This window comes from Panthera uncia, chromosome E1 (assembly GCF_023721935.1).
Source record: "Panthera uncia isolate 11264 chromosome E1, Puncia_PCG_1.0, whole genome shotgun sequence".
Classification (NCBI taxonomy): Eukaryota; Metazoa; Chordata; class Mammalia; order Carnivora; family Felidae; genus Panthera; species Panthera uncia.
Window position 1 is genome coordinate 59,617,153 of NC_064814.1, and position 22,368 is coordinate 59,639,520.

Sequence of the window (22,368 nt, forward strand, 5' to 3'; positions counted from 1 at the left end):
TTAATGTTTATTTATTTTTGAGAGAGCGAGGGAGCCAGCAGGGGAGGGGCAGAGAGAGGGGGAGACACAGAATCCGAAGCAGGCGCCTCGGTGAGAGCGTAGAGCCCGCCTCGATCCCGCGAGCCCTGAGATCATGACCTGAGTCCCCCAGGCACCCCCTGGAGGGAGAAGACTCTGGTCATCTCGGGCCCCCGTGGCCACCCCTCCCCCCCCCCCCCCCCAGGCCCCTGGTTCTGGCGCGTTCAACCCTCGGGACAGCTGGTGTCGCCCCGGCCCGCCAGGCTCCACCGCTTCTGGGAGGGGCTGCCCGCCGGGGTGAAGGTCATCCAGGCCGCCTACGCCCGGCCCCGGGACCGCGGCATCCTCCTCTTCAGCGGTGAGCGGGCGCCGGGGCGCGGGCGGGGTGGCGCCGGGGGCGGGGTGGGGGCGCCCCTGCTCACCTGCCGCCCCCCGCGCCCCGCAGGCCCCCAGTTCTGGGTGTTCCAGGAGCGGCAGCTAGAGGGCGCCCCGCGGCCGCTCACGGAGCTGGGGCTGCCGGCCGGAGAGCAGGTGGACGCCGTGTTCTCGTGGCCGCTCAACGGGAAGACCTACCTGATCCGGGGCGGGCGCTACTGGCGGTACGACGAGGCGGCCGCGCGCCCGGACCCCGGCTACCCCCGCGACCTGAGCCTTTGGGAAGGGGCGCCTGACGCCCCCGACGATGTCACCGTCAGCAACGCAGGTGGGAGAGGGCGCGGGGAGGGGCTGGGGGCCCCGGGGACTGGGAGAGGGGCCCTCCTGGGGGTTTCGGGGAGCCCTCAGGAGGGACGCGGCGCGGCGGGAGGGGCAGCCTGGACCGGCCCCTGAAGTGTCTCCTCCCTGCCCCGCAGGTGACACCTACTTCTTCAAGGGCGCCCACTACTGGCGCTTTCCCAAGGGCAGCGTCAAGGCGGAGTCCGACTCCCCCCAACCCATGGGCCCCAAGTGGCTGGACTGCCCGGCCCCCAGCGCCGGCCCACGCTCCCCCAGGCCCCCCAAAGCCACCCGGGAGCCCGGAGCCTGCAATTGTCAGTGCGAGATCAATCAGGCCTCAGGGCGGCCGTCGCTGTCCTTCCTGCTGTCCCTTCTACCCCTACTGGTGGGGGGCGTCGCCTTCAGCTGAGGGGGACGGTCCCGGGGCGGGGCTCATGCGGGTGGAGCTTCGCCCTGGGGACGCGGACAAATGGCTAGCCCTTAGACTGGACGGGCCATGTGCTCACCCTCGCCGTTCCAGCACCCCCCCTCTCCCCCTCCCCCCCCCCAGCCCCACCCCCACCCCCACCTTTGTCCTGGCTGCGCCACGCGCTGCCCCTACAGGAAGCTCTTTTTCCCGGAAGAGCTGGTGCTTCTCAGCAGCCTGTGACTATAGCCCTGGCCCCACCTGGCAACAGCGGCTCCTCATAGCGGCTCCCTGGCTGTTTGGGGCTTTAGAGGACTGGACAGATTGGGGCCACTGAACCCCAGCCCCTCTCTCCACCCGCTGCTCCGAATTTCCCAGAAGTGTCCCACTGTCCTGCTTCTGCAACGTCCCAGGCAATGCCACGTGGATGGGGACCCCAGACCCAGCCCTCAAGTTACCCCTGAGCGCGAGTGTCCCATATCCTGGGTGACATCAGTGCCCCGCGTCCTGGGTGACATCAGTGGCCACCCAGACGACCCTCCACAACCGAGGCCCCTGTGGACCTCCTTTCTGGTCACCATCTTGGACCCAGAACAGTCCCGGTTCAACAGAACACCCTCCAATCCCTAAAAATCCGCTCAGTCCCTCCACACTGGAGTGTGTACCGCTTCCCGCAGGGAGAACTCTTGGGTTCTCCGCGGCTCAGTGCTGTGAAGACAGTGGACTGAGTTCCCTCTCCACCCAGGGGTCACTGCTTCCTCAGCACCCCTGGGTGATGAGTGGGAGGGCCACCTCATTCACCTCCCACTCCTCCCCGAATTCAGGACCTACATCAGTGCCTCTGGAACTGCACTTCTGGAATCTTCCACATCAGAATCCCCTAGGGAACTTAAAAATGCAGATCCCATGCCCTCACCCTGAATCACTTGGGGGTCGGGGCCAGGAGTCTGCGCTCGAGTAAGCTTGGGGGGGCAGCCCTGATGGGCGAGGGGGCCGGGACGACAGCTGTCATCTCTGTCTTGTGGTTTTTCTGTGTCTCTGAAGTGTTCTCCCTCCCAGGGACCAACCTGAGCACATTCTCTGCAGAATCAGGTCGATGGCCTTGCTCGAGTAGGATCTATCCCCTTTGGGTGGAGCCGCTTAGGGGCCACTTCCTGGGTTGCCGTCCGCCCACAGTGCTGCCTGGGGCTGAGGCTGCGGGCCGCTGTCCCAGCGTGCAGGGCCCTCCCTCGGTCAGGACAAGCTGACCAGTCGGAGGGCAACAGCCAGGTGTCTTCAGCCAACCCGTGACCTGAGAATTCCAAGCCACCAGAAAACCCGAAACCCGGGCCTCTGTCAGGATCCTTTCAAAACACATGGAGGAGGAAACTTATATTTTAAAAGCTTATGAGCCCCACACAGGAGGACAATGCAGGTGACCCGAGAGAAAGCCCTTTGTTTCTCCTGAGCACAGATGGCTCCGGGGTGAGTTCGGTGGCAGGAGCTTGACAGACCTGAATTGCTCTGTCTTGTAGAAGAACTTGGGATTCAGAGTTGACGGGCAGTGGGGTGACAGACGGAAAGAGAATGAGTGGGAGGAGGGAACAGAGAGAAACTCAAAAGTCGGCTAGGGGACCTCAGAGGAGGGCCATCCAATGTGAAATCTGGGGCTTCATTTAGTGCTACACGGAGACTTCTCCAGCCTTTAAAAATATATTAAGGGTGCCTGGCTGGCTCCGTCAGAACAGCATGTGACTCTTGATCTCAGGGTTGTGGGGTTGGGTTTGAGCCCCACCTTGGGCACGGAGCCTACTTTGGAACAAAACACTTTGTCTGCGGCACCTGGCTGGTTCCGTTGGTGGAGCCTGAGGGTCTTGATCTCAGGGTTGTGAGTTCCAGCCCCACGATGAGTGTAGATATTACTTAGAAGTAAATCTTAGGGGGAAAAAAAAAATATATATATATACACACACACACACACACACACTTAAGTATACTACAGAAAAATGCCAGGTCAAATTGATTATTTTTATCGTTAAAATGGTCCCATAATCAAAATGTAAAATATTTGTGCTTCAAAGGACACCATTAAAAAATGAAAAGACCACCCACAAAACGGGAGAAAATATTTGCAAAGGACATATCTTTTTATTTATTTATTTTTTTTTAATTTTTATTTTTTAAAAAATTTTTAACGTTTATTTTTGAGACAGAGAGAGACAGAGCATGAACAGGGGAGGGGCAGAGAAAGAGGGAGACACAGAATCTGAAACAGGGTCCAGGCTCTGAGCTGTCAGCACAGAGCCCGACGCGGGGCTCGAACTCACCGACCGTGAGATCATGACCTGAGCCAAAGTCGGACGCTTAACCGACCAAGCCACCCAGGCGCCCCCCCTTTTTTTTTCTTTTTATATATATATTTTTTATTTTTTGTTTGCAAAGGACATATCTGACGAGAGGCTCGTATCCAGAATATATAAAATACTCTGACAACTTAATAAGCAGAAGGTAAATGACCCAATTTAAAAACGGGCAAAGGATCAGAATGCACATCCCTCCAAGGACAACGTACAAGTGGCCGACAAGCCCACGAAAAGATGCTCGACGTCACTAGTCATAAGGGGAATGAAAATCAAAACCACACGGGGATACTATTTCACACCCACCAGGGCGGCTAGAATCAAAAACCTCATAGTCGGCGTGGGCGAGGATGTGCAGAAACGGACCATCACGCGCTGCTGCTGGGGATAGAAAAGGGCGCAGTAACTTTGGAAAATCGTCTGGTGGTTCCTCAAAAAGTGGAAAACATAGTCAGTTACCATAGGAGCCAACAATTCCCCTCCTAGGTGTGAACCCAAGAGACCTAAAAACAGACATCCGCACAGAAACTTGTACACGGGCGTCCACAGCAGCGTGATTCGTAATAGCCAAAAGGTGGAAACAACCCGAATGTCCATGGACAGACGAGTGGATACGGGAAATGGCACGTTCATACAGCGGAGCGTTCTTTAGCCCTCGAAAGGACTGAAGCGCGGGTTCGTGCTACAACCCCGAGGAATTGAAAGCCCCGTGCTAAGTGCAAAAGGTGGCCACATAAGGTCACACGGCGTGACCATCTCTATGTGATTCCATGTATATGAAACATCCAGACCAGGGAACTCCAGAGACAGATAGTAGATGCGTGGGTGTCTGGGCGGGGCTTTGGGATCGTGGGGGGGGGGGGTGCCGGCTCGCCTTTCTGAGGCAATGAAAATGTTCTGAAATTGGCCTTGACGGGTGCACGTTTCCGTGCGTTGAATTATACGCTTCAGTGGGGGAGTTGCGTGTGAATTGTTTCTCACCAAAGCTGCATAGAAAATGGTGCAGCCTGCCGTGATGCAAAATGCTTGCAGACGGTGGTCTGCGAGACTGTCACGGAGGGGCCAAGCGTCTCGTGGGGTCAGGGGGCCGTGCTTCCCGAGAAAGAAGCCCAGGACTGTTACCTGCAGCCGCAACCTTTTCTCTCCCCACCTGGAATTTAATTTTTTTTTTTCAACGTTTTTTATTTATTTTTGGGACAGAGAGAGACAGAGCATGAACGGGGGAGGGGCAGAGAGAGAGGGAGACACAGACTAGGAAACAGGCTCCAGGCTCCGAGCCATCAGCCCAGAGCCTGACGCGGGGCTCGAACTCACAGACCGTGAGATCGTGACCTGGCTGAAGTCGGACGCCTAACCGACTGCGCCACCCAGGCGCCCCCCCACCTGGAATTTAAAGATGGCTCAGGGAGGGATCTGGACTCCGAGGTTTGCACAGGGCGTTTCAGACCGTTGATGGGCTCCTAAGGGGCCAGGAGACACCTGCTGGGGTCTAGTCAATGCAAGTGAGACTTGCGCCAAGGGAATATGCTTTACAGTTCTGTCCTTCTGGGGGCCCCTCAGGAGCCCAGGTCCTCGTGTTCGAGTCCTAATCCCCGGGACCTCAGACGGTGACCTTATTTGGAGATAGGATCTTTGCAGAGGGAATCAAGGTAATGAGGTCATTGGATGGGCCCTAATCCGGTGAGACTGGTGTCCCTATAAAAATGGGAAGTTAGCGGACAGACGCGCATGCTAGGAGAATGACATGAGCACGAAGAGGCCATCCGCAGGCCTGGGAGAGAGGCTGAAACAGACCCTTCCCCCACGGCCCTCGAAGCCACCACCCTGACCACCCTGCCGAGGCCTTGATCGGTTTCGCGGCCCCAGGCACCGGGCAGCCCCAGTGTCGAGGTTAGACACGGCTGTGGTGAAGCGGGGGGACTCTGGGCCAGAGTAGGGCGAGCCGAACTGGGGGTGACCCCAGAACGGCACAGGGCTGGCCGGGACATGGTGCCCCTCGGCCCCAGGAGGGCTCGGGATAGTCTGGCCAGCTGACCCTAGGCCCTCAGCTCCTCCTGAGGGCTTCACCCTGTCCCGTGGCAGACAGGCATCACCTCCAGCCACCCCTGCAGGGGCCCGTGGGGCAGTCTGCTCAGCTCCCCTCCCCTCCCCACCCCTCCCGGTGGGGCCACCTTAGGCATCTTGCCAGCCCTGCTCTGCCCTGGGCCTGGAGATGCTTAGAACATTCTCTGGACTTTGGAGCTGGGGTATGCTCCGTTTCAAGTGAGCTAGTCAGCATTCCCCAGCACCTTACTTGACCCTCAACAGGATGACTTCATTTTCCAGAGCCTGGGAGTGCCCCGGTCTGCTTTCACCAGTCTGGACTTTCCCTCTGTCTTTCCCTGTCTCGGGCCGGTAAGGTTGAGAAAGAGGCTTGTTCCTGGGCTCTGAAGTTCCCCACCCCAGCTCAGAGAGCGGAGGGGGCACAGCCAGAGGCCCTGCCCACCCCCCTCCCAGGCCGTCTCCGTGTCCTTGCTTCTGTCTCCGTGTGCCACACACGTGCGTACACACACACACACAGCCTCACATCCTGCCTCCAAGCCAGGCTCCACCCTCCCCCAGCCTCTCCCTCCTCCCTCCTCCCTCTTAAATCAGAAGCTCTCTCTGGAGCAGAAGCATAGGCTGGGAGAATCTGTGTGAGGTGACCTGGCAGCCGGGGGAGGAGGCTGCAGCCAAAGCGACGTCCAGTGGGGGGTGGGCTGGCGGGGAGGCCTCTTCCCTGAACCCTCTAGCTCACACCTGTTCCTCCCCGCCAGGCCACAGCCCCCAGAGCCCTGCGCCACCATGTGGTCCTCCAAGGTGAGTGAGAGCAATTGGAGGGGTGGGGGGGGCCCTCCAGATTCCACTTCCCCGCTGTGTGTCCCCCTCTCCCGCTCGCGCTGGCCGCCAGACCCCCTGATCTCTCCGCGTGCACCCGGCTCTGTCCCATTCTCCTAGGCCAATGGGGGAGTCCACTGGGGAAGCAGGGGGTCAGAGGCGTGTGACCCGTGCACTCAACAGGGCCCCAGGCTCATAACCACCCCCGGCTTACTTTGTTGAATGCTCTCTCACTGCCTGAAATTCTGAATAATTATTGACAGCCACGCCGTTTCATTTTGCTGTGAGTCATTCACTTTAGAGAGTGGGTCCCGATCGTGGGGCCAGATTTCCGGTCTGGGGGCAAACAACGGGGAGAGGGTCTGCGTGTGTGTCTGCTAAGGATACTGAGGAATGCTGTGTATGAGGGCAAGGGGGTGACTCCAGGAGCTGGACCCGATGCGTTGGTGGCGCAGCTGGTGCATGGAGGGTCTATAGGGCCAGAGGCGCCGATCCCGGGTAGACCCTGTCCCGATACCCTGGAAACCTGGGGGCGGGGAGGTCATGCTTTCCTGCCAAGTTTACAAATTCCTCCCTGCCTGGGCCTGCCGCCCAGGACCTTGGTGTCTGTTCCTCCCTTTTGGGGTGCCCGGTCACCTCTCCCACCCCCGTTGTGAGGTTGGCCACAGGCTCCGGGGCCCTGCGGGATTTGTCACAGTGGACTCTGGAATGACCCCAGGCTCGGTGGCCACGCCCAGTTTGGGAGCCCGAGTCGGAGAGCAAATTGTTCCCTGCGGCCAGCGCCCCCCCGATTGGGGTGACAGGCTGGTGCCATCAGGGACTCAAGAAGCGTGGAGACGGGTGCCTCACAACAGATATTTGCCCAGAGCCGTGGACGTTCCGCGTGTGGCAGGGACTGCCCCGTGACCAGGGAGCCGGCACCAGGTTTGGTGGAGACCCGTGATGCCGTGTCCGGGCCACCCTGCGCTTCTGTGGGGCAAGTCGAGGGTCCGGGCAGGGGAGGTGGGTCTGCAGAGCCAGCTGTCAAGAGCTGCATACCTGTCACCGCCCTCGAGAGCGCCGTCCCCGCCAGCCAGTCCCTTGGCCAGCCCGTCAGCCGGGACAGAGAGGGACAGGTATTTGGTAACACAGTGGATCCTGAGCACCCTGGGGCGATGCTCACCCATGCGTGTGCACATGCATGGTGAGGGTGTGTGCGTGTGTGTGTGTGTGTGTGTGTGTACAGCAAGTGTGGGGGGTGGCAAGGTCCCACGTGTCTGAGTATCACTGTCACCCTCACAGGTGGGCAGAAATCCTATTGAATTTATGAGGCACCAAATGGTAAGAAGCTCTTCCTAGTGTGTGTCTGGGGGAGAGAGGGGGACCTGGGTCCTGCTGTGTGGAGCTGAGAATGTTCTGGGCCACCCAGGGCCCCCGGAGGGGGAACGATGAGGCCTCTCTCACTTCCGCCTCTCCTCTCTGCGCAGCACCAGCTGGTGGACATCTTCTGTGACAGGACCCAACACCAATCCCGAGGAGCACAGGTGGGTCGCCGTGGCCCCCACTCCCATGCACTCTGCAGTTGGGGTCGGGTGGGTGGTTTCACAATGACCACGATGACGGTGAGGGTGATGGAGATGCTACCTCGGGTCTGCTCACTCCTTACACCTGGGCACCTGCTGGCACACTCTCCTCGTTCACACCCGCGTGCAGGTGAGGGCACAGGTGAGAAATGCAGAGGCCCAGGGAGGCTTAGGAAGGTGATCAAGCCACTGCGCATATTGATGACAGAGCGGGGATGCCAGATACCTGGTCCCCAGGCCCCTGGGCTGGACCCAGTGATGGGGGCCTGGGGAGCAGAGAACAGGTGGGGACTTGGGGGAGAAGACTGCGGGCGGGAGAGGCTGGGAGGATTTTAAACCAAGTGATTTCCGCCCCCCCCCCCCCCCCACAGAGGGGCCCGGCCGGGGGGGGGGGGGGGGGCGCCCCCCCCCCCCGCCGCCCCCACCAAAGCTCGGTCCCCAGGGCTACAGCCAGGTTATCGTTATTGGGTCTGGGCTCCTGGCTCCCTTGACACTCCCCTGGACGCATGGAGGCCACAGACAGGAGCCGATCTGGAGCTCCGAACCGTCCCCTCTCCCCAGGATGGCTTCAACGAGATCATGCTGGAAGCCGTGGACCTTCACCATGATCAGAACAACGACGAGGTGAGTGTGAGACGCCCATCGCAGCCCTGCCGGTGGGGAGGCAAGGAGGGGCTGAGCCCCTGGGTGGAGTCTTCTCGAGTGTGGAGAGCCGGGCTTCTGGCTCCCAGACTCTCACACAGGCGGGGAGGCCTCAGCCGGGGCCAGGACCCGGGCCGCGTCTTCCAGGTGGGACCCCGCACCGAACGGCACCCCCGCCCTTGCAGGAATCCAGTCCGTTACTTCCCGAAGTGCGGCAGGAGCTGCGTTCCAGAGTCTTGAGGTCCTCCGTCCTTGACCTGGAAGAGAAGGAGCACCCCGAGGTCCAGAAGACTGAGGAGAGCTTTTGTGACAGAGCCCTGAGGTTGTTCCGAAGGCTGCTCTACCAACTGCAGCTGAAGTGGCAGGCCGCGCTGGCGTGGGTGAGGGAGAAGGTGGCCGCCGGCCTTCAGGCCTTCTGCGACGCGGTGGAGGCCATCTGGAGCGCCTTTAACAGCTTCTGCACCTCAGTGGCTCAGGTGTTCAGGAGCGCCGTCCAGGCCTAGCCCGGCCCTCCCCGGCCGCTTTCCTTGTCCGGGTCCGGCCCGTCGCCCTGGCTGTGGCGTCCTAATAAGAGTTGGCTGCGGGCGCCCCGGGGGGGCTCAGTCGGTTAAGCGTCCGCCTTCGGCTCAGGTCATGATCTCATGGTTCATGGGCATGAGCCCCGAGCCCCGCGTCGGGCTCTGTGCTGACAGCTCGGAGCCTGGAGCCTGCTTCGCAATCTGTGACTCCCCGCCTCTCTCTGTCCCCTCCCCAGCTCCTGCTCTGTCTCTGTCTCTCAAAAAATAAATAAGCGTTAAAAAAAAAAAAAAGTTGGTTGAATCAAACTGAGTGCCTGTTTGTTGGACGGGAGGCAGGAGCCCCCAGTGGCTGGGGAGGGGGCAGGATCCCAGGGAGGGGGGGTCCACCTGACCTCTATAATCTGTACATGGACACGGGTGACAACTGGCCTGTGGAAAGGGCTGGAAGTTTTCTGGCCTGCGCCTTGCCTGACGCTGGGGCAGCAGGGAGCTCAGGTCTGAGGCACATCTGCCCCTTGGCTTGTTTTTCTGACCTGGCTCTTCATCCTTCACCAGGCCATGGAAACTCCTTGGCTTTGAGGTTGGGGCAGAGGCGGGGGAGGGAGGAGTAGGGAGGGGGAGGAGGGTTCACCCCTACCTGGACCAGAGAGAAGGGCAGCCTAGGGCGGGACAGGACTCAGATCTCTGGCTCAGGCCTCCTGGGGGCCTGCAAATGCAGAAACTGGGGAGGGGGTGGGGGGGGGGGAGCCAGGAGCAAGGCCAGGGCAGGGAGGGGGTCGGCCCAGCTCACCATTTTTGAGGCCGCTTCCCTGAAGCTCCCCCCTCCCCCACTGACTTCCTGCTTCCTGCAGCTGCACACAGATTTTTGCATTGGGGTGTCTAGCCGTGAACAGCAGCTGCTGAGATAGAGCTGGGGGGGGGGGTGCGGTTTCCGGGGCCCTGACCTGAGGACAGAGCAGGAAAGGGGACAGGTGGGGTGGGGTGAGGGTGGGGTGCGGGGAAAACACGCCAGCAAAGGAAAGGCTCCAGACCAGGGAGGTGTGCCTAGGGGTGAGAGGTATGTGGGGAGGTGACTGGGAGCCCGGAGGCCTCACAGCTGGGGGCATTTCTATCACTCACTCCTGTGGCGTTTTCTTTGTTTTTTCTTTTTTCTTTTTTTAATGTTTATTTAGAGAGAGAGAGAGAGAGAGAGAGAGAGCGCGCGCAGGGGAGGGGCAGAGAGAGGGAGACACAGAATGCGCAGCAGGCGCCAGGCTCCGAGCCATCAGCACAGAGCCCGACATTGGACTCAGGGTTCCATCCCACGAACTGGGACAGCATGACCTGAGCCAAAGTCGGTTGCCCAACTGACTGAGCCACCCAGGTGCCCCCCACCCCCCCACCCCCCCCCGCCATCTGCCAGTTTCTTAAAGACCCTTTTGGATCATACTAATGAACTCTCAATTCTTAGAAAAATCACCTCCCTGGGGAACAGCTGGGAGTCCACCAGGAGTGGGCAAGGGCGAAGCCAGACCCTGATGGTGGCCCTGGTCATCCTGAGGGGCCCTGCTTGCTCATTGCCCCTGCCCTGTGAGGGAGTGGACTTTGGGGAGCCCTGTGCTGGCCCACATCCTGTTTCATTCCCAGGGGATCCCTCTGAGAGCCTTTTACACTGGAAGGCCCATCTCAGGCCTGAGTCCCCAGCTCCAAGGGGCCGTCCCCCGCCAGGGCTTGACCTAGCTCTCGCTTCCCCCTGGACGTCGTGTCCTCTCCTCCCATGGCCAGTCAACATTCAGTTTCTTTTAGACCCCTGACCCGCATTTTCACATGACCCCGTGGTCAGACTGTCTCTTACTTCTCCTTGTGCCTTTGCGCTTGACTCCGGTGAGAAGCTGAGAAAACCTGCCTACCGTGTTGAAGCCGTCAGGGGCTTTCATGACCCCACGGCCCCATCAAGGTCACCGTCATCCCAAACCTAGTTGGTCGCCTTGGTCTTGCCTCTTTCAAGCCAAATCTTTCCAGTGCCGAGGCCAAATCAATGTCATGGCAAAATGAAGTAACTGCCTGATTGACACCCTCCCATCTTCCCATCGTAAATACACTCTGACCTGGGCCTCTGAGGCTGTGTCTGTGTCATCAGATTCCTACAGATCTCCCTCAGGGACAGTATTCTCTGCTCAGGGACTTTGCACCTGCTGTTCCCTCCGATGAGGGTGCCCTCCCTCCGGTTCTTCTGAGGTGGTCTCCCTCTTCTATTTCAGGCCTTGTTCTCCTCAATAGCCCAGCACGTTCCCCGGTACATAGTAGGTGCTCAAGAAATAAAGCCTTCAAATGCTATGGGTTCTCCCAACTTCCTTACTCATTTAGTTGATCAAGAAAGCTTCCTTCTTGAAAATTTCTTCTCGGGAGGTCTTCCAAGGCTCTAATTTGTTCTGGGACATTTGGTGACTGTATCCCACCTCATCTTCCTCCCAATCCCTCAAAACACGGACCTCCTCTAGATCTGGGGACAGATCTTTCCCAAGTCCCTTGGCCGCTGGCTGACAAGTTCACTGTATGTCCACAAGCATTTGCCAAAGAGCAGTCGTGTGTCAGGCTGGTGGAGGGACAAAGACAACCCGAAAGGTTGTAGGTAACAAGCCACCGACTAGAGCAGGAAGTGTGTGTGCACACGCCCTACAGCTGGGGTGGGCTGTTTTCTTTTTTGCAGTATTACCACAAGTCACATGATTTTAAAAATCTGTCCACTAGACTGGGAGAAAACGAAATCTGTCCACCGGATTGCCAAGATTGCCTGAGAGGTCGGAGAAGGTAGGCACTCTGCCAAACCACCTTCGGGTTTACAGGATTATGGGTCGTTAGGGGTCCCCAGCCCGCAACCTGTCTTGGCCATCGGGCAGGTTTCGTTTCATCTGCTGGCAGCTTCGATTTGAATCAGTTACCTACATGCCAAAAGCAAGGTTTCCTGGAATGACCCAGAATCTGGGATTTTAAAATTATATTCCATTATTAAAGTAATTATTTTTTTCAGGTTTTTATTTATTTTGAGAGACAGAATTCAGGGGAGGGACAGAGAGAGGAGAATCCCAGGCAGGCTTTGGGCTGTCAGCGCAGAGCGTGACACAGGGCTGGATTCACCAACCTGTAAATCATGACCTGAGCTGAAGTCCGACGCCCAAATGACTGAGCCGCCCACGCGTCCCGCCATTTTAATTAATTTAAACGGCCACATACAGCTAGAGGGTACTGGACTGGACAGCACAGGTTGGGGGCAGACTTCAGAGAAGGAAGAATTCCGGGTGAGATTCCCGGGCCTTCCTCACAGCTGACTGGGACAGACGGCACCCCTCTGTCGCCCCCCCAACCCTGGCCCTTTCGGGGTGTGTGTGTTGCGGGTGGGGCAGGAGGCCCGTCCTTGGGCCTGCTCCCCTCTAGCCTGCTATGGAAGGTGCTGGGGCGGGGAAGGGAAAAAGGCGTCACTGTCACAGTAAGAGGGTAACAGCGTTTTGGTGGACCTCACAAAAAAAATAAAGCAGAGTCATTTTCAGGAAAGCTGTTTTACTTTAGGATTTTGAAATACAACCCTGAAGCCAGGGAGACCGGCCTCCGGGGAAGGGGAAAACTAACACACAGGTCTGGCGGAGCCAGAGGGAGGCCGGGGCGGGGCGGGGCGGGGCGGGGCGGGGCGGGGCCAGGGACGCCCACCGCGGGCCTCGGTTGCCCAGGACACGGGGGACGCGGAGGCGCGCGCGCGCGCGCGCGCGGGGCGGGGCCCGGCGGAACCTGCGCGAGGCTAGTACAGGGTCTCGCGGGCGTGGGTTCGCAGGTGGCGCAGCAGGTGCGAGTTGCGGCTGAAGCTGCGGCCGCACTGCGCGCACGAGAAGGGCCTGGCCCCCGTGTGCACCAGCATGTGGCGCAGCAGATTACAGCTGCGGCTGAAGCTCTTGCCGCACTCCCGGCACTCCTGCGGGGGCTCGGCCGGCCTGGACGCCGCCTCGGTCCCCGCGCCCGCGTGGGTGGCCAGGTGCCGCTGCAGGTGGGCGTTGCGCCGGAAGCTCCGGCCGCAGGTTTGGCAGCCGTAGGGCCGCTCGCCGGTGTGGCTGCGGCGGTGGCGGGCCAGGTTGGAGCTGTTGCGGAAGCGGTAGCCGCAGGTGTCGCAGGCGTGGGGCTTCTCCCCGGTGTGGATGCGCTGGTGGCGCGCCAGGTGGGCGCTCTGGCTGAAGCCCTCGCCGCACTCGCTGCAGCGGCACGGCTTCTCGCCCGTGTGGCTGCGCCGGTGGCGGGCGAGGTCCTGCGTCTGGCTGAAGGTCTTGCCGCACTGGGTGCAGTGGTGGGGCCTCGGGCCGCCGTGCGTCAGGAGGTGGCGGGCGAGCCCCGCCCGCCGCACGAAGCGCTTCCCGCAGTGCGGGCAGCTGTAGGGCTTCTCGCCCGTGTGCACCCGCTGGTGGCACACCAGCTGGGAGCTCTGGCTGAAGCTGCGGCCGCACACCTGGCACGAGAAGGGCCGCTCGCCCGTGTGCACGCGCCGGTGGGCCCCCAGATGCTCGCTGCGCCGGAACGCCTTGCCACAGTCGTTGCACACGTACGGCCTGCGCTCCGGGCCCGAGCGCAGGCTGCCCGAGCACTCCGAGCACTGGTGGCCCTTGTCCTTGGCGTGGATCCGCAGGTGGCGCTTGAGGCTGGAGCGGCGCTGGAAGGTCTGGCCGCAGTGAGAGCACAGGACGACGGCCAGCTCGCGCGCTTCGGGCTTGGCCTCGGGGGCGCGCGGCGACCGCCGGCCCTCGGCGTGCGCCAGCAGGTGCTGCATGAGGCTGGCGCGCCGCTGGAAGCCCTGGCCGCACTCGGCGCACAGGAAGGCGGGCTCGGAGGAGTGCGTCTGAAGGTGCTTGTTCAGGTGGGAGCTCTGGCGGAAGCGGTGGCCGCACAGGTGGCAGGCGTGTGGCCGCTCGTCCGTGTGCGTGCGCATGTGCAGCTTCAGGATGGAGCTGCGGCCGAAGCTCTTCCCGCAGCGCTCGCACGGAAAGGACCGGGCGCCCGGGTGACTCCGCAGCTGGTGCGCCTCCAGGCGGGCCAGCTGTCGGAAGGTCACCCCGCAGTCGGTGCAGATGAATTCCATCTCTGCCTCCGACCTGGGAGGCCCGTCGGCCACTTTGACCTCCAGAATGTCACTCCTGCTGGGAGGGGACCCTCCTCCGCCGGTGCCACTCACTTCGGGGCCAGGCCCCAGCACCTGGACATGGGGCTCTTCCGCCGCCGGAGGACCGTCTGCCTGAGGCTCTGTTGAGAGGGCCGCAGGCCAGGCGACCGCCTTGGGCTCCTCTTTGAACTCCTCATCTGGGGTTCTGCTTCCAGGTCCTGAGAAAGAAGCAGGAAAAGGGGGGGGGCATGTGGGCAGGCCTATTCTTAGAGGCCCCCAGGAATTGCCAGGGCCTCATTGCCTCAAAGCAGAAAGAAACCCAGGATCCCAAAATCCGGGAGGGGGTGGCAGAAGGTGACGGTAAAAAACATAGAATTTACCGTAGTAACCATTTTAAAGTGCACAGTTCAGGTCCATCAGGTACATTCCCAGTGTTGTACAACTGTCACCACTGTCTATCTAGTGTCAGAACTCTGTCCTTCCCCTGGATGGAAACCCCAAACCCCTTAGCAAGCACTCCCATGACCACCCACTTTAAAAGCTCAAAGTTAACCGGGTTGATGATTACATCAAACACAGTAAGCCTCTAAAATAAGTAAAAGAGGGGCGCCTGGGTGGCTCAGTCAGTTAAGCGACTGACTTCGGCTCAGGGCAAGATCTCACGATTCGTGGGTTTGAGCCCTGGGTCTGGCTCTGTGCTGCCAGCTCAGAGCCAGGAGCCTGCTTCGGAATCCGTGTCTCCCTCTCTTCCTGCCCCTTCCTGCATTCACGCTCTCTCTCTCTCTCAAAAATAAATAAACATTAAAAAAAATTTTTAGGGGCGCCTGGGTGGCTCAGTCGGTTGAGCGTCCGACTTCGGCTCAGGTCACGATCTTGCGGTCCGTGGGTTCGAGCCCCGCGTCGGGCTCTGTGCTGACAGCTCAGAGCCTGGAGCCTGTTTCAGATTCTGTGTCTCCCTCTTTCTCTGACCCTCGCCTGTTCATGCTCTCGCTCTCTCTCTCAAAAATAAGTAAATGTTAAAAAAAATTAAAAAAAAATTTTTTTTAATAAAATAAGTAAGTAAGGGGCACCTGGGTGGCTCAGTTGGTTGAGCGTCGGACTTCAGCTCGGGTCATGACGTCATATTTGTGAGTTCCGGCCCCATGTCCGGATCCTCTGTCCCCTTCTCTCTGCCCCTCCCCCGCTCCTGCTTTTTCTCTCTCTCTCAGAAGTAAACGAACATTTTTTAAAAAGTATAAAATAAGTAAATGAATGGAGGAAGGAAGAAAGGAAAGAAGGAAAGAATTCGTGTTAACATAGCCCATTTTTAGCCAAAGAGGCTAAAAAGTCAGGTAGGGTCTGGAGCTTTAGAGACCACTCTGGAAACACAAGGAGAGAGCCTTCAGTGGTCCCCAGCTGGAAGGGCCGCTTACCCAGAGGGTGAACAGGCCACGCCTTCTTTGCTGGGACATCCTCGAAGGTCAGGGACTCCTGTAACAAAAGGATGAGCCAGATCCTTGGTGAGAGAGGAATGGGGCTGTGAGCTGAGGGGGATGGAAAACTCTGAGGGTTTAAATTAAGGAAGACACGGATTTGCCACAACAGCAGGGGCAGCGAGCGTCCGGGGGCCGAGGACCGTCTGGAGGGAGGGGCCGGGCCAGCTCACCAGCACAGCTGCAAGCTCCTGATCTCGGGCGTTTTCCTCCAGCCACAGGACAGGGCCCTGGGGGGCTGGCAGCATCGGGGGGGGGGGGGGGAAAGAGGGGGGGGGGGGGGGGGGCTTTCCCCCCCCCCGCCGGACGGGGGGGGGGGGGGGGGGGCGCACCCGTGGTCAGGGCCCTGGGAGAGACATCTCGGCGCTCTCCCCTCCCTGTCAAAGAGGGGGGTGCCTTCATCTCACCCCGTCCTCACGTACCAGGCCTCCTGGCTCCCACCTGCCCGGGGCACCAGCTGCTCACCACACTCTTGCAGGGCTTGGAATGTCCTCTTGGGGCCTGGGCTCAGTGGCTGCTTTGAACTTGGGGGATGTCTCCAGGTCCCCAGCTCAGCAGGCTTGGAGGGCCCTGGCTGGGATGCTGGGGGCTCCATGGCTGGCTCCGGGGCCGGGGGTCCTTCTGAGGGCGCTTCCTTTTTGGGGCTGTGGCTGGAGACCTGGGAAGAGCCCCCCTGGTCCTCCGCAGTGATGTCTGCACGGGGACAATTCTTGCCAGCATTAAAACTAAAATCCTGTGCAAAATGCATCCGTGTCAGGTGGCGAACAGGGCAGAGGGACGATGCGCGTCCTTCTCACTCCCAAGGGAAAGGGGGCCACGGAAAGGTGAGGGTCACAGGACTTAGGAGGTTAAGGAGCAATTGTCAGAGGGAGGAGAACGGAGTGTCGGGTGATTTCCTCGCGGGGCACCCGAGTCCCTGTCTTGCCGCCTGGCCGCCCCCCCCCCTTACCAGTGGCCCCGCGGCGCTGGACTCCCTCTGGACACCCTCCAGCAGCAGCACAACCTCCTCGCCGTCCCTGAGCTGCTGGCCCTGGAGCCGGGCCAGCAGGTGCGGGGGCAGCACGCTCAGGAACTGCTCCAGCACCAGCAGCTCCAGGATCTGCTCCTTGGTGTGCAGAGCGGGCCGCAGCCAGCGGCAGCACAGCTCCCGGAGCCGGCTCAGGGACGCCCTTGGCCCCATGTCCTCCTGATACTGGAAGCATCTGAAGAGCTGGTGAGCCACCTCGGGCCGGGGCCTGGCCTCAGTGTGCCTGAGGTCCTCCTGACCGACGGCCTCCTCCTCCTCCAGTTTGACGGCCCCGAGCTGCTCGGGCTCTCGGGCGGCCGGGACGGGTTCTTCGAGCATCCTTCAGCCGGGGTGGGGGGGCGGGGCGGGGCACGGCTCACTGCAGCTGGTCCCACCGTCAGGTCTCTCCCTCTCTGCTCCCACACCTGCGGTGTTAAGAAATGCCTAAAGATGTGGCCCCCGGAGGAATCATTTTTCTCTCGCCGGTCCTAGGCAACGGCTCGGCCGGCAGGACAGCCCCAAACACGAAAAGGCAGAGAAAACCGACAGTTCCGTGTCTCCACTCCCTCCTGCAGCATTTCGAATTTCACATCACTTCACCCCCAGTGATCAAAAGTGGCATCTCTGAGACAGGACCGCCTGGTTTCCCCGCCTCCTGAGGCCACAGGGAGGACACGGCACCGCCAAAGAGGGGTTCTTGGCAGAAACGTTCCATCGCAACGCGATCCAGCCTTTAGACCCCACTTTGCACTGCAGAAATGAGAATGGGTGGGAGGCCGGGGGGGGGGGGGTGCAGTGGATGAGAGCGATGGTGTTTAAGGGGACAAACTTGTCACTCATAGTGAATAACCCATAGAGATCTAATGCACAGTATAATGGATATAGACAATACTATTGCGGGGTAATTATGTAATTCGATAAATATCACTGCATCAGCAGTCGTGTTACAATATACAAACGTATCAAAGTAACACTGACACGCCTTTCACTGACACAATGTCACACGTCAGATTTATTCAATTAAAAGAAAAAAAGAACAAGCGAAATGATCCCTCGAGGAAACAATGGAACGAATTACAAATGCAGAATATTTCTCGCCAACTGGCCCCCGTCCTTCAGCATTATTTTTAAAAGCACCTGTAGGGGGCGCATCGCTCTAGGGGAAACTAACAGCCACATGGCCGAATGAAGGAACCTTGACCGGAGCCCGATGTTTTTAAAGAGGGGAGGGGATGGGTGGAGGGGGAAGCAGGGATGCTCTAAAAGATATTCTGGAGTCAGCTGGGGAAATGGGAAGATGGATGGGACACTAGATTGCAATGGAGCTGACCATTAATTTCTGAGAAAGGATTCCAGTCTTGTGGTTTGTGGGAAATGCCTCTATTTTGGGGACATGTTGAAGGGTTTGGAAGGAAGGGGGCCCGAGGGTTCAGCCATACTTAGGGATAGTAAAGGCAAATGGGGAAAGTAAAAGGACCACCGAATCTGGGAGATGGATGTGTTGATGTCCACTGCGTTGCTCTCTCAAAGTCTCCGGAAGTTTGGCAGTTTTAAAGACAAAAGGTGGGGGCTGGGTGCGGAGTGGGGATTCATGCATGGGATTTCTCCTTGACCAGACATCTTGACTCTCACTTGACGGCTCTGGGGGTGGCTCTCAGCAGTCAAGGCCAGGACCACCCGGCTGATCAGGGCAGGGCTGAGCCCCCACTTGGTGTACCAATCTCCTCCCCTCCCAGGTTCCACCAGAGACTGAGGGCAGGATGAGCCAGAGAGGTGAGATGGGGGCGTGGGTCTCCAGACGAGAGACTAAGGCTTGCAGAGATCTGCAGGGAACTTGCAGAGATCGGTGACAGATAGGTCTGCAAGGCCAATCAAAGCTGCCCTGTTCACCTCCAAGACCTCTAGTGGATACACCCTTGGGAGCTGGGTGAGGGGCAGGAGAGGCAATCATTTCTTTCATTCCTTTTTTTTTTTTTTTTTAATTCTGGATTCTTCCTTGGTCTACCCTTCTGGAAGGTATCTATCCCCAAATAGCAATAAAAAGTGGCTCTAACTGGCCACCAGGGGGCACTGGGTCCACAGGACTGACCACGGGCCCATCTCTCCTCTCAGACCAGAGGGCTCTGTAGGGCCACCCACTCTTTCCTTTTGGGGTCACCCAGATCTACGAACAGGGAGATGCCTCAAGTTCAGCCTCACCCCCAGGGGACTCAATTCGGTCCTTCAGCACAACCCTGAAGGCTTACGTCGTTCTGCACAGGCCAGCACCTCGGCTCCAGAGTTTTGAAGCACTTTTCCTCTCTTAATTTGGGCTGCAATTATTTTACGGATACAAAAACCCAAGTTCCAGCATCCGCCTGCCCTCCCTGCTCTCTCGCCTCAGGGCTACCGATGATGAGCTTCTCCCAAACCTGTTCCCCGAGCCCCACGCCAGGGACATCCCAGGCAGAGGGACATCACTCCCCACCACCCAGAGACAGCAGAGAGGTGCCCGCCACCTACAGACTAGCAACTGCTGTTCTCATTACTGCTGGGCAAAACCACAAGTGAGCACAGCTAACAGTCATTCCGTCACGGGCCCGCCTTGGCAATGCGGCCGGGGTGAAATCAGCCTCGTCAAGAGCTTTGGACAGTTTGCGGAGGAGCCTCCTTGTTGCAGAGCTGAGGGCGGAAGGAACCTCCTGTTCTGGTGGGGGGAGTGAGGCGTGGTGTGACAGAACAGAGGAAGAGCGGGTTTTATACCCGGCCAGGCGCTTCCACCTCAGAGAGGGAGAGCCCGGGGATGCTGAAACAAAGGCCCAGGGTTACATCCTGACCACCTGCCCCCCGGGCAGCCATGGTGGCTCCAGCCTCTCTCCGGCCCCCCTCCCCGTCCCTCCTTCGCTCGACCCCACGGGGCGCCTCTCACCCCCTGACGTCTCTCTTCAGGGACCCCCGACACACCAGCAACCTGCATCTACCCGTCCGTGGTCACGCTGGGCCACGATCACGGCTGAGGGTCTCTCTCCCCTCCGCCTGCGAGTAGGAGCTGCGTCTCGAGCACAACCGTTCGCCTCGTGCTTGAAGCGGCTTCCGTGTGTGTTAGTAGAAGTAACACAACGAGGATGGCCGCCTGGCAGCTGTACTTACTGAGGAAAGCACTCGAAGCTGGTGCAGAAAAAGTCTCTGATAGGTGTGGAAGAGAATGGGCTTTTGTCTCACTCTTTGGGCAGCAGGAGCGAAAGGATAGAACCGATCGCGTGTGACCAGCAGCCTCGTGATAATAGCTGGCAGGTACTGAGTGCTGATCTGGAGGGGCTCTCAACTCAGGCTTGCTTCGCCCACCCCCAGCCCACGGGGTGGGTTATAATTTCTCCATGTGACAAGCGCAGAGGCCACACTGGGAGCCGACGGGTGCCTTGCTCAAGGTCACAGCAGGGGGAGCCAAGATTTTCTTTAAGGTGAGAACACTGATCTTGACCAGGGTGCAAAAGCTCGGAAACAGAAAAGGACCCAGTTCCCCTCCCTCCCGGTGCGATTGGCCTAGTTTTAGCCAGAATATCACGGCGCGATTCAGAAAAAATAAGGAGATTCCGAGTTCCAGCCCTCAGGCCTAGACACAGGCAGGGGTGCCCGGAAACTTCAGGTGAGGTGGTAAGGCTTGAAAGAGGAGGAATTTAAGGGAATTTGGCTTCAGAGCCTCTCCTTCCCACCCCCCAGTCTCCAGGACAAAAGCTCTGTTCATATGCACATCCGTGGGGGGTGAGAGCTCTTCAGCTACCCTCCAATATTCGACCAGCTTAATCTGGAGCCCAGCGAGGTGGGAGGCAAGGGCTGGACCAGCCCGGGGTGGCAGTGCGGCCGCAGGACCCACCCAGACAACGGGAGAGCCCCGAGCCCGGATCCTTGGCCGGGGACCTTCCCTTTCTCCCTGGACACAGCTGGCAGGAGAGTCACAGGCCACTTTTTGTTGGCCAGGCTCCCCTCCGGGTGGTGAGCTGAGTCCAGGAGGCCGGCCGTCCACCTGGGGGCACATGGAGCCTGCCTGCCTTCCCCTCCCCAGTGGGTACAGCAAGCCCATGTTACAGGAAGTCCCGCCACCCTCCTCGATGGCCCCAGAGCTGGCTGGCACTGGGCTCCCAGCATAGACCACCCACATCCTTCCAAGACTTTTTTCTTTTCCAGTTTCCTAATCCCCCATCCCTTCGCTGAGGCCCAGGTCCCTCTTTTACCTCCAAGCTGCTAGGAACCCCTTGTGTCTGTCCTGGCAGCCTTTACCCCAGGCTTCCTTGCAACTCACCGCTCGGGGTCCCCACTCCAGAGGGGGGGTTGCTAAGGGTTCTTTGAGGGCCCCAGGGCCAGAGTCAGCCTCAGCCAGACTGGGAAAGGGCTCCCGGAAAATTGAACAGGAAGTTCCCAGCTCTGGTCCCATCCAGGTAATGAGGGGGCTTCCTAGAGTTAACCCTTAACCTCCCAGTTTGGGAGTGGGGTGGGGAGAGGGAGGGGCCAGAGAAATGAGGATTTAGCGGCTAATCCAGAGTCCAACCTGGGACTGAGTAGGAGAGTCTAACTCCCCCTCCAGGTAAGAACTCACCCCCCCTCATCAGGACTTGTCCTGTTCTTCTTGGGGGCGTCTGTCACCCTATACTTTCTGAGGGGACCAGAGCTGCCATTTTATTTTATTAAAAAATTGTTTTAATGTTTATTTATTTTTGAGACAGAGAGAAAGAGAGCACGAGCGGAGGAGGGGCAGAAGGGGGGGGGGGGACAGAGGATCCGAAGAGGGCTCTGCACTGACAGCAGAGAGCTGGACGCTGGGCTGGAACTCACCAACGGTGAGATCATGACCTGCGCCTAACAGACTGAGCCACTCAGGCGTCCCCAGAGCTGCCATTTTAAAATGCCTATTGTGTCGTGGGGCTCTTTGCTGGGCATTTCATTCACGCCACAAATCTTTGCCAAGGGCCAGTTTTGTGCCAGGCACAGTTGCAGGGGCTGGGGTAAGCAGGAGGAACCGGCCCTGACTTCAGAGGGCTTACACACCCGTGTGCCGAGCAGTCCCGGGCTAAGAATAACACAACAGGATCACGTGATGGCGGAAGAAAGGGCGCCATCGACACCAACAAAGATCTTCCCAAGAATCCTGCCGGGTGGCTTTTATCCCAGGTTTCCCAAACACGAAGCAGGGGCTTCCGGGAAGGGAAGTGACCTCACCACTGGCCTTGAGCCCAACTCGACCTCCAAAGTCAAGACTGCATTTGCTCTAAGGTGTCTTTTTGGGTCGTGCTCTTGGGCGGCCGCAGCCCGGAGGGCGTTTTCCTCGTAGGAACCTGCGGTTCAGAGCCCGCGGGCACTCTCGCGGTGCCCTGTTTTGGGGACCCCGGGACACCTGAGCTCGCTCTGGCTCCTCAGCCAGGTGGTTGTCTTCCTGCACGTAGCACCTGGGATTAATCTTGTTCCTTTATTTTCAGTGTCTAGTGTGGGCCTCACTGGACAACAAGCTCCCTCTGGACAAGTGGTGTTTCCCTTATCTGCTCCGCGTCCTCCACACCTGGCCCAGAGCTGGCATGTGTCCAAACAGACGAAATGGCTTAGGAGGCGGCCCTCGAGACCCACAGCACGCAGAGCGTGCAGGCGCCCAGCCCCGGTAGCCCCACCGCAGCCCACCTCCTGAGCGAGGTCGGTAAACCCCGCCCCAGGGAGGAGCCTAGAAACTCCACCTCCTGGGCGGGGCCGGGAG

At 59.3% G+C, this 22,368-nt stretch overlaps 4 protein-coding genes across 8 annotated transcripts in view; 3 read left to right on the forward strand and 1 right to left on the reverse strand.

Moving 5' to 3' along the window:
* The window catches only part of MMP25 (matrix metallopeptidase 25), a 10,179-nt gene extending 8,890 nt beyond the window's left edge, over window positions 1-1,289 (forward strand). Inside the window, exons 8-10 of the mRNA XM_049637367.1 lie at window positions 224-376; window positions 464-721; window positions 870-1,289. Of these exons, the coding sequence (XP_049493324.1) occupies window positions 224-376; window positions 464-721; window positions 870-1,141 (683 nt within the window). The 3' untranslated portion in view covers window positions 1,142-1,289. The remainder of the gene's footprint in view (window positions 1-223; window positions 377-463; window positions 722-869) is intronic.
* LOC125927220 (uncharacterized) lies at window positions 1,283-8,251 on the forward strand. 5 transcript variants are annotated; one of them, XM_049637371.1, is made up of 6 exons: window positions 4,861-5,126; window positions 5,803-5,871; window positions 6,273-6,315; window positions 7,200-7,448; window positions 7,615-7,653; window positions 7,800-8,251. In XM_049637371.1, exons 3-6 carry the CDS (start codon window positions 6,301-6,303, stop codon window positions 8,229-8,231), a joined length of 735 nt encoding a protein of 244 aa, XP_049493328.1. In that variant the 5' UTR covers window positions 4,861-5,126; window positions 5,803-5,871; window positions 6,273-6,300; the 3' UTR covers window positions 8,232-8,251. The 5 variants fall into 5 exon arrangements, with proteins under 5 accessions (XP_049493326.1, XP_049493329.1, XP_049493328.1 ...); XM_049637369.1 differs by lacking the exons at window positions 4,861-5,126; window positions 5,803-5,871 and adding an exon at window positions 1,283-2,602; XM_049637368.1 differs by having other exon boundaries at window positions 4,861-5,871.
* Window positions 8,252-8,305: 54 nt separating this feature from the next.
* IL32 (interleukin 32) lies at window positions 8,306-9,363 on the forward strand. Its single transcript, XM_049637374.1, has 2 exons — window positions 8,306-8,519; window positions 8,723-9,363. The coding sequence occupies exons 1-2, from the start codon at window positions 8,475-8,477 to the stop codon at window positions 9,038-9,040; spliced, it is 363 nt and encodes a 120-aa protein (XP_049493331.1). The 5' UTR covers window positions 8,306-8,474; the 3' UTR covers window positions 9,041-9,363.
* Window positions 9,364-12,813: 3,450 nt separating this feature from the next.
* ZSCAN10 (zinc finger and SCAN domain containing 10) lies at window positions 12,814-16,823 on the reverse strand. The gene is made up of 5 exons (XM_049638175.1): window positions 16,593-16,823; window positions 16,109-16,376; window positions 15,817-15,881; window positions 15,584-15,641; window positions 12,814-14,389 (listed from the first exon to the last, which is right to left on the reverse strand). The coding sequence occupies exons 1-5, from the start codon at window positions 16,821-16,823 to the stop codon at window positions 12,828-12,830; spliced, it is 2,184 nt and encodes a 727-aa protein (XP_049494132.1). The 3' UTR covers window positions 12,814-12,827.
* Between the last annotated feature and the right edge of the window lie 5,545 nt (window positions 16,824-22,368).

Excerpts from the sequence above, each read along its gene's own strand:
- LOC125927220 (XM_049637368.1), top strand. The coding sequence starts at position 5,786 with ATGACTTCATTTTCCAGAGCCTGGGAGTGCCCCGGTCTGCTTTCACCA. Across the intron at positions 5,872-6,272 it reads TCTTTCCCTGTCTCGGGCCG|GCCACAGCCCCCAGAGCCCT; the intron begins GTAAGGTTGAGA and ends CCTCCCCGCCAG. Across the intron at positions 7,449-7,614 it reads GCCGGGACAGAGAGGGACAG|GTGGGCAGAAATCCTATTGA; the intron begins GTATTTGGTAAC and ends TCACCCTCACAG.
- IL32 (XM_049637374.1), top strand. The coding sequence starts at position 8,475 with ATGCTGGAAGCCGTGGACCTTCACCATGATCAGAACAACGACGAG. Across the intron at positions 8,520-8,722 it reads ATGATCAGAACAACGACGAG|GAATCCAGTCCGTTACTTCC; the intron begins GTGAGTGTGAGA and ends CCGCCCTTGCAG.
- ZSCAN10 (XM_049638175.1), bottom strand. The coding sequence starts at position 16,823 with ATGGGGCCAAGGGCGTCCCTGAGCCGGCTCCGGGAGCTGTGCTGCCGC. Across the intron at positions 15,882-16,108 it reads CCAAGCCCTGCAAGAGTGTG|CCCCCCAGGGCCCTGTCCTG; the intron begins GTGAGCAGCTGG and ends CGATGCTGCCAG. Across the intron at positions 15,642-15,816 it reads AGGAGCTTGCAGCTGTGCTG|GAGTCCCTGACCTTCGAGGA; the intron begins GTGAGCTGGCCC and ends CTTTTGTTACAG.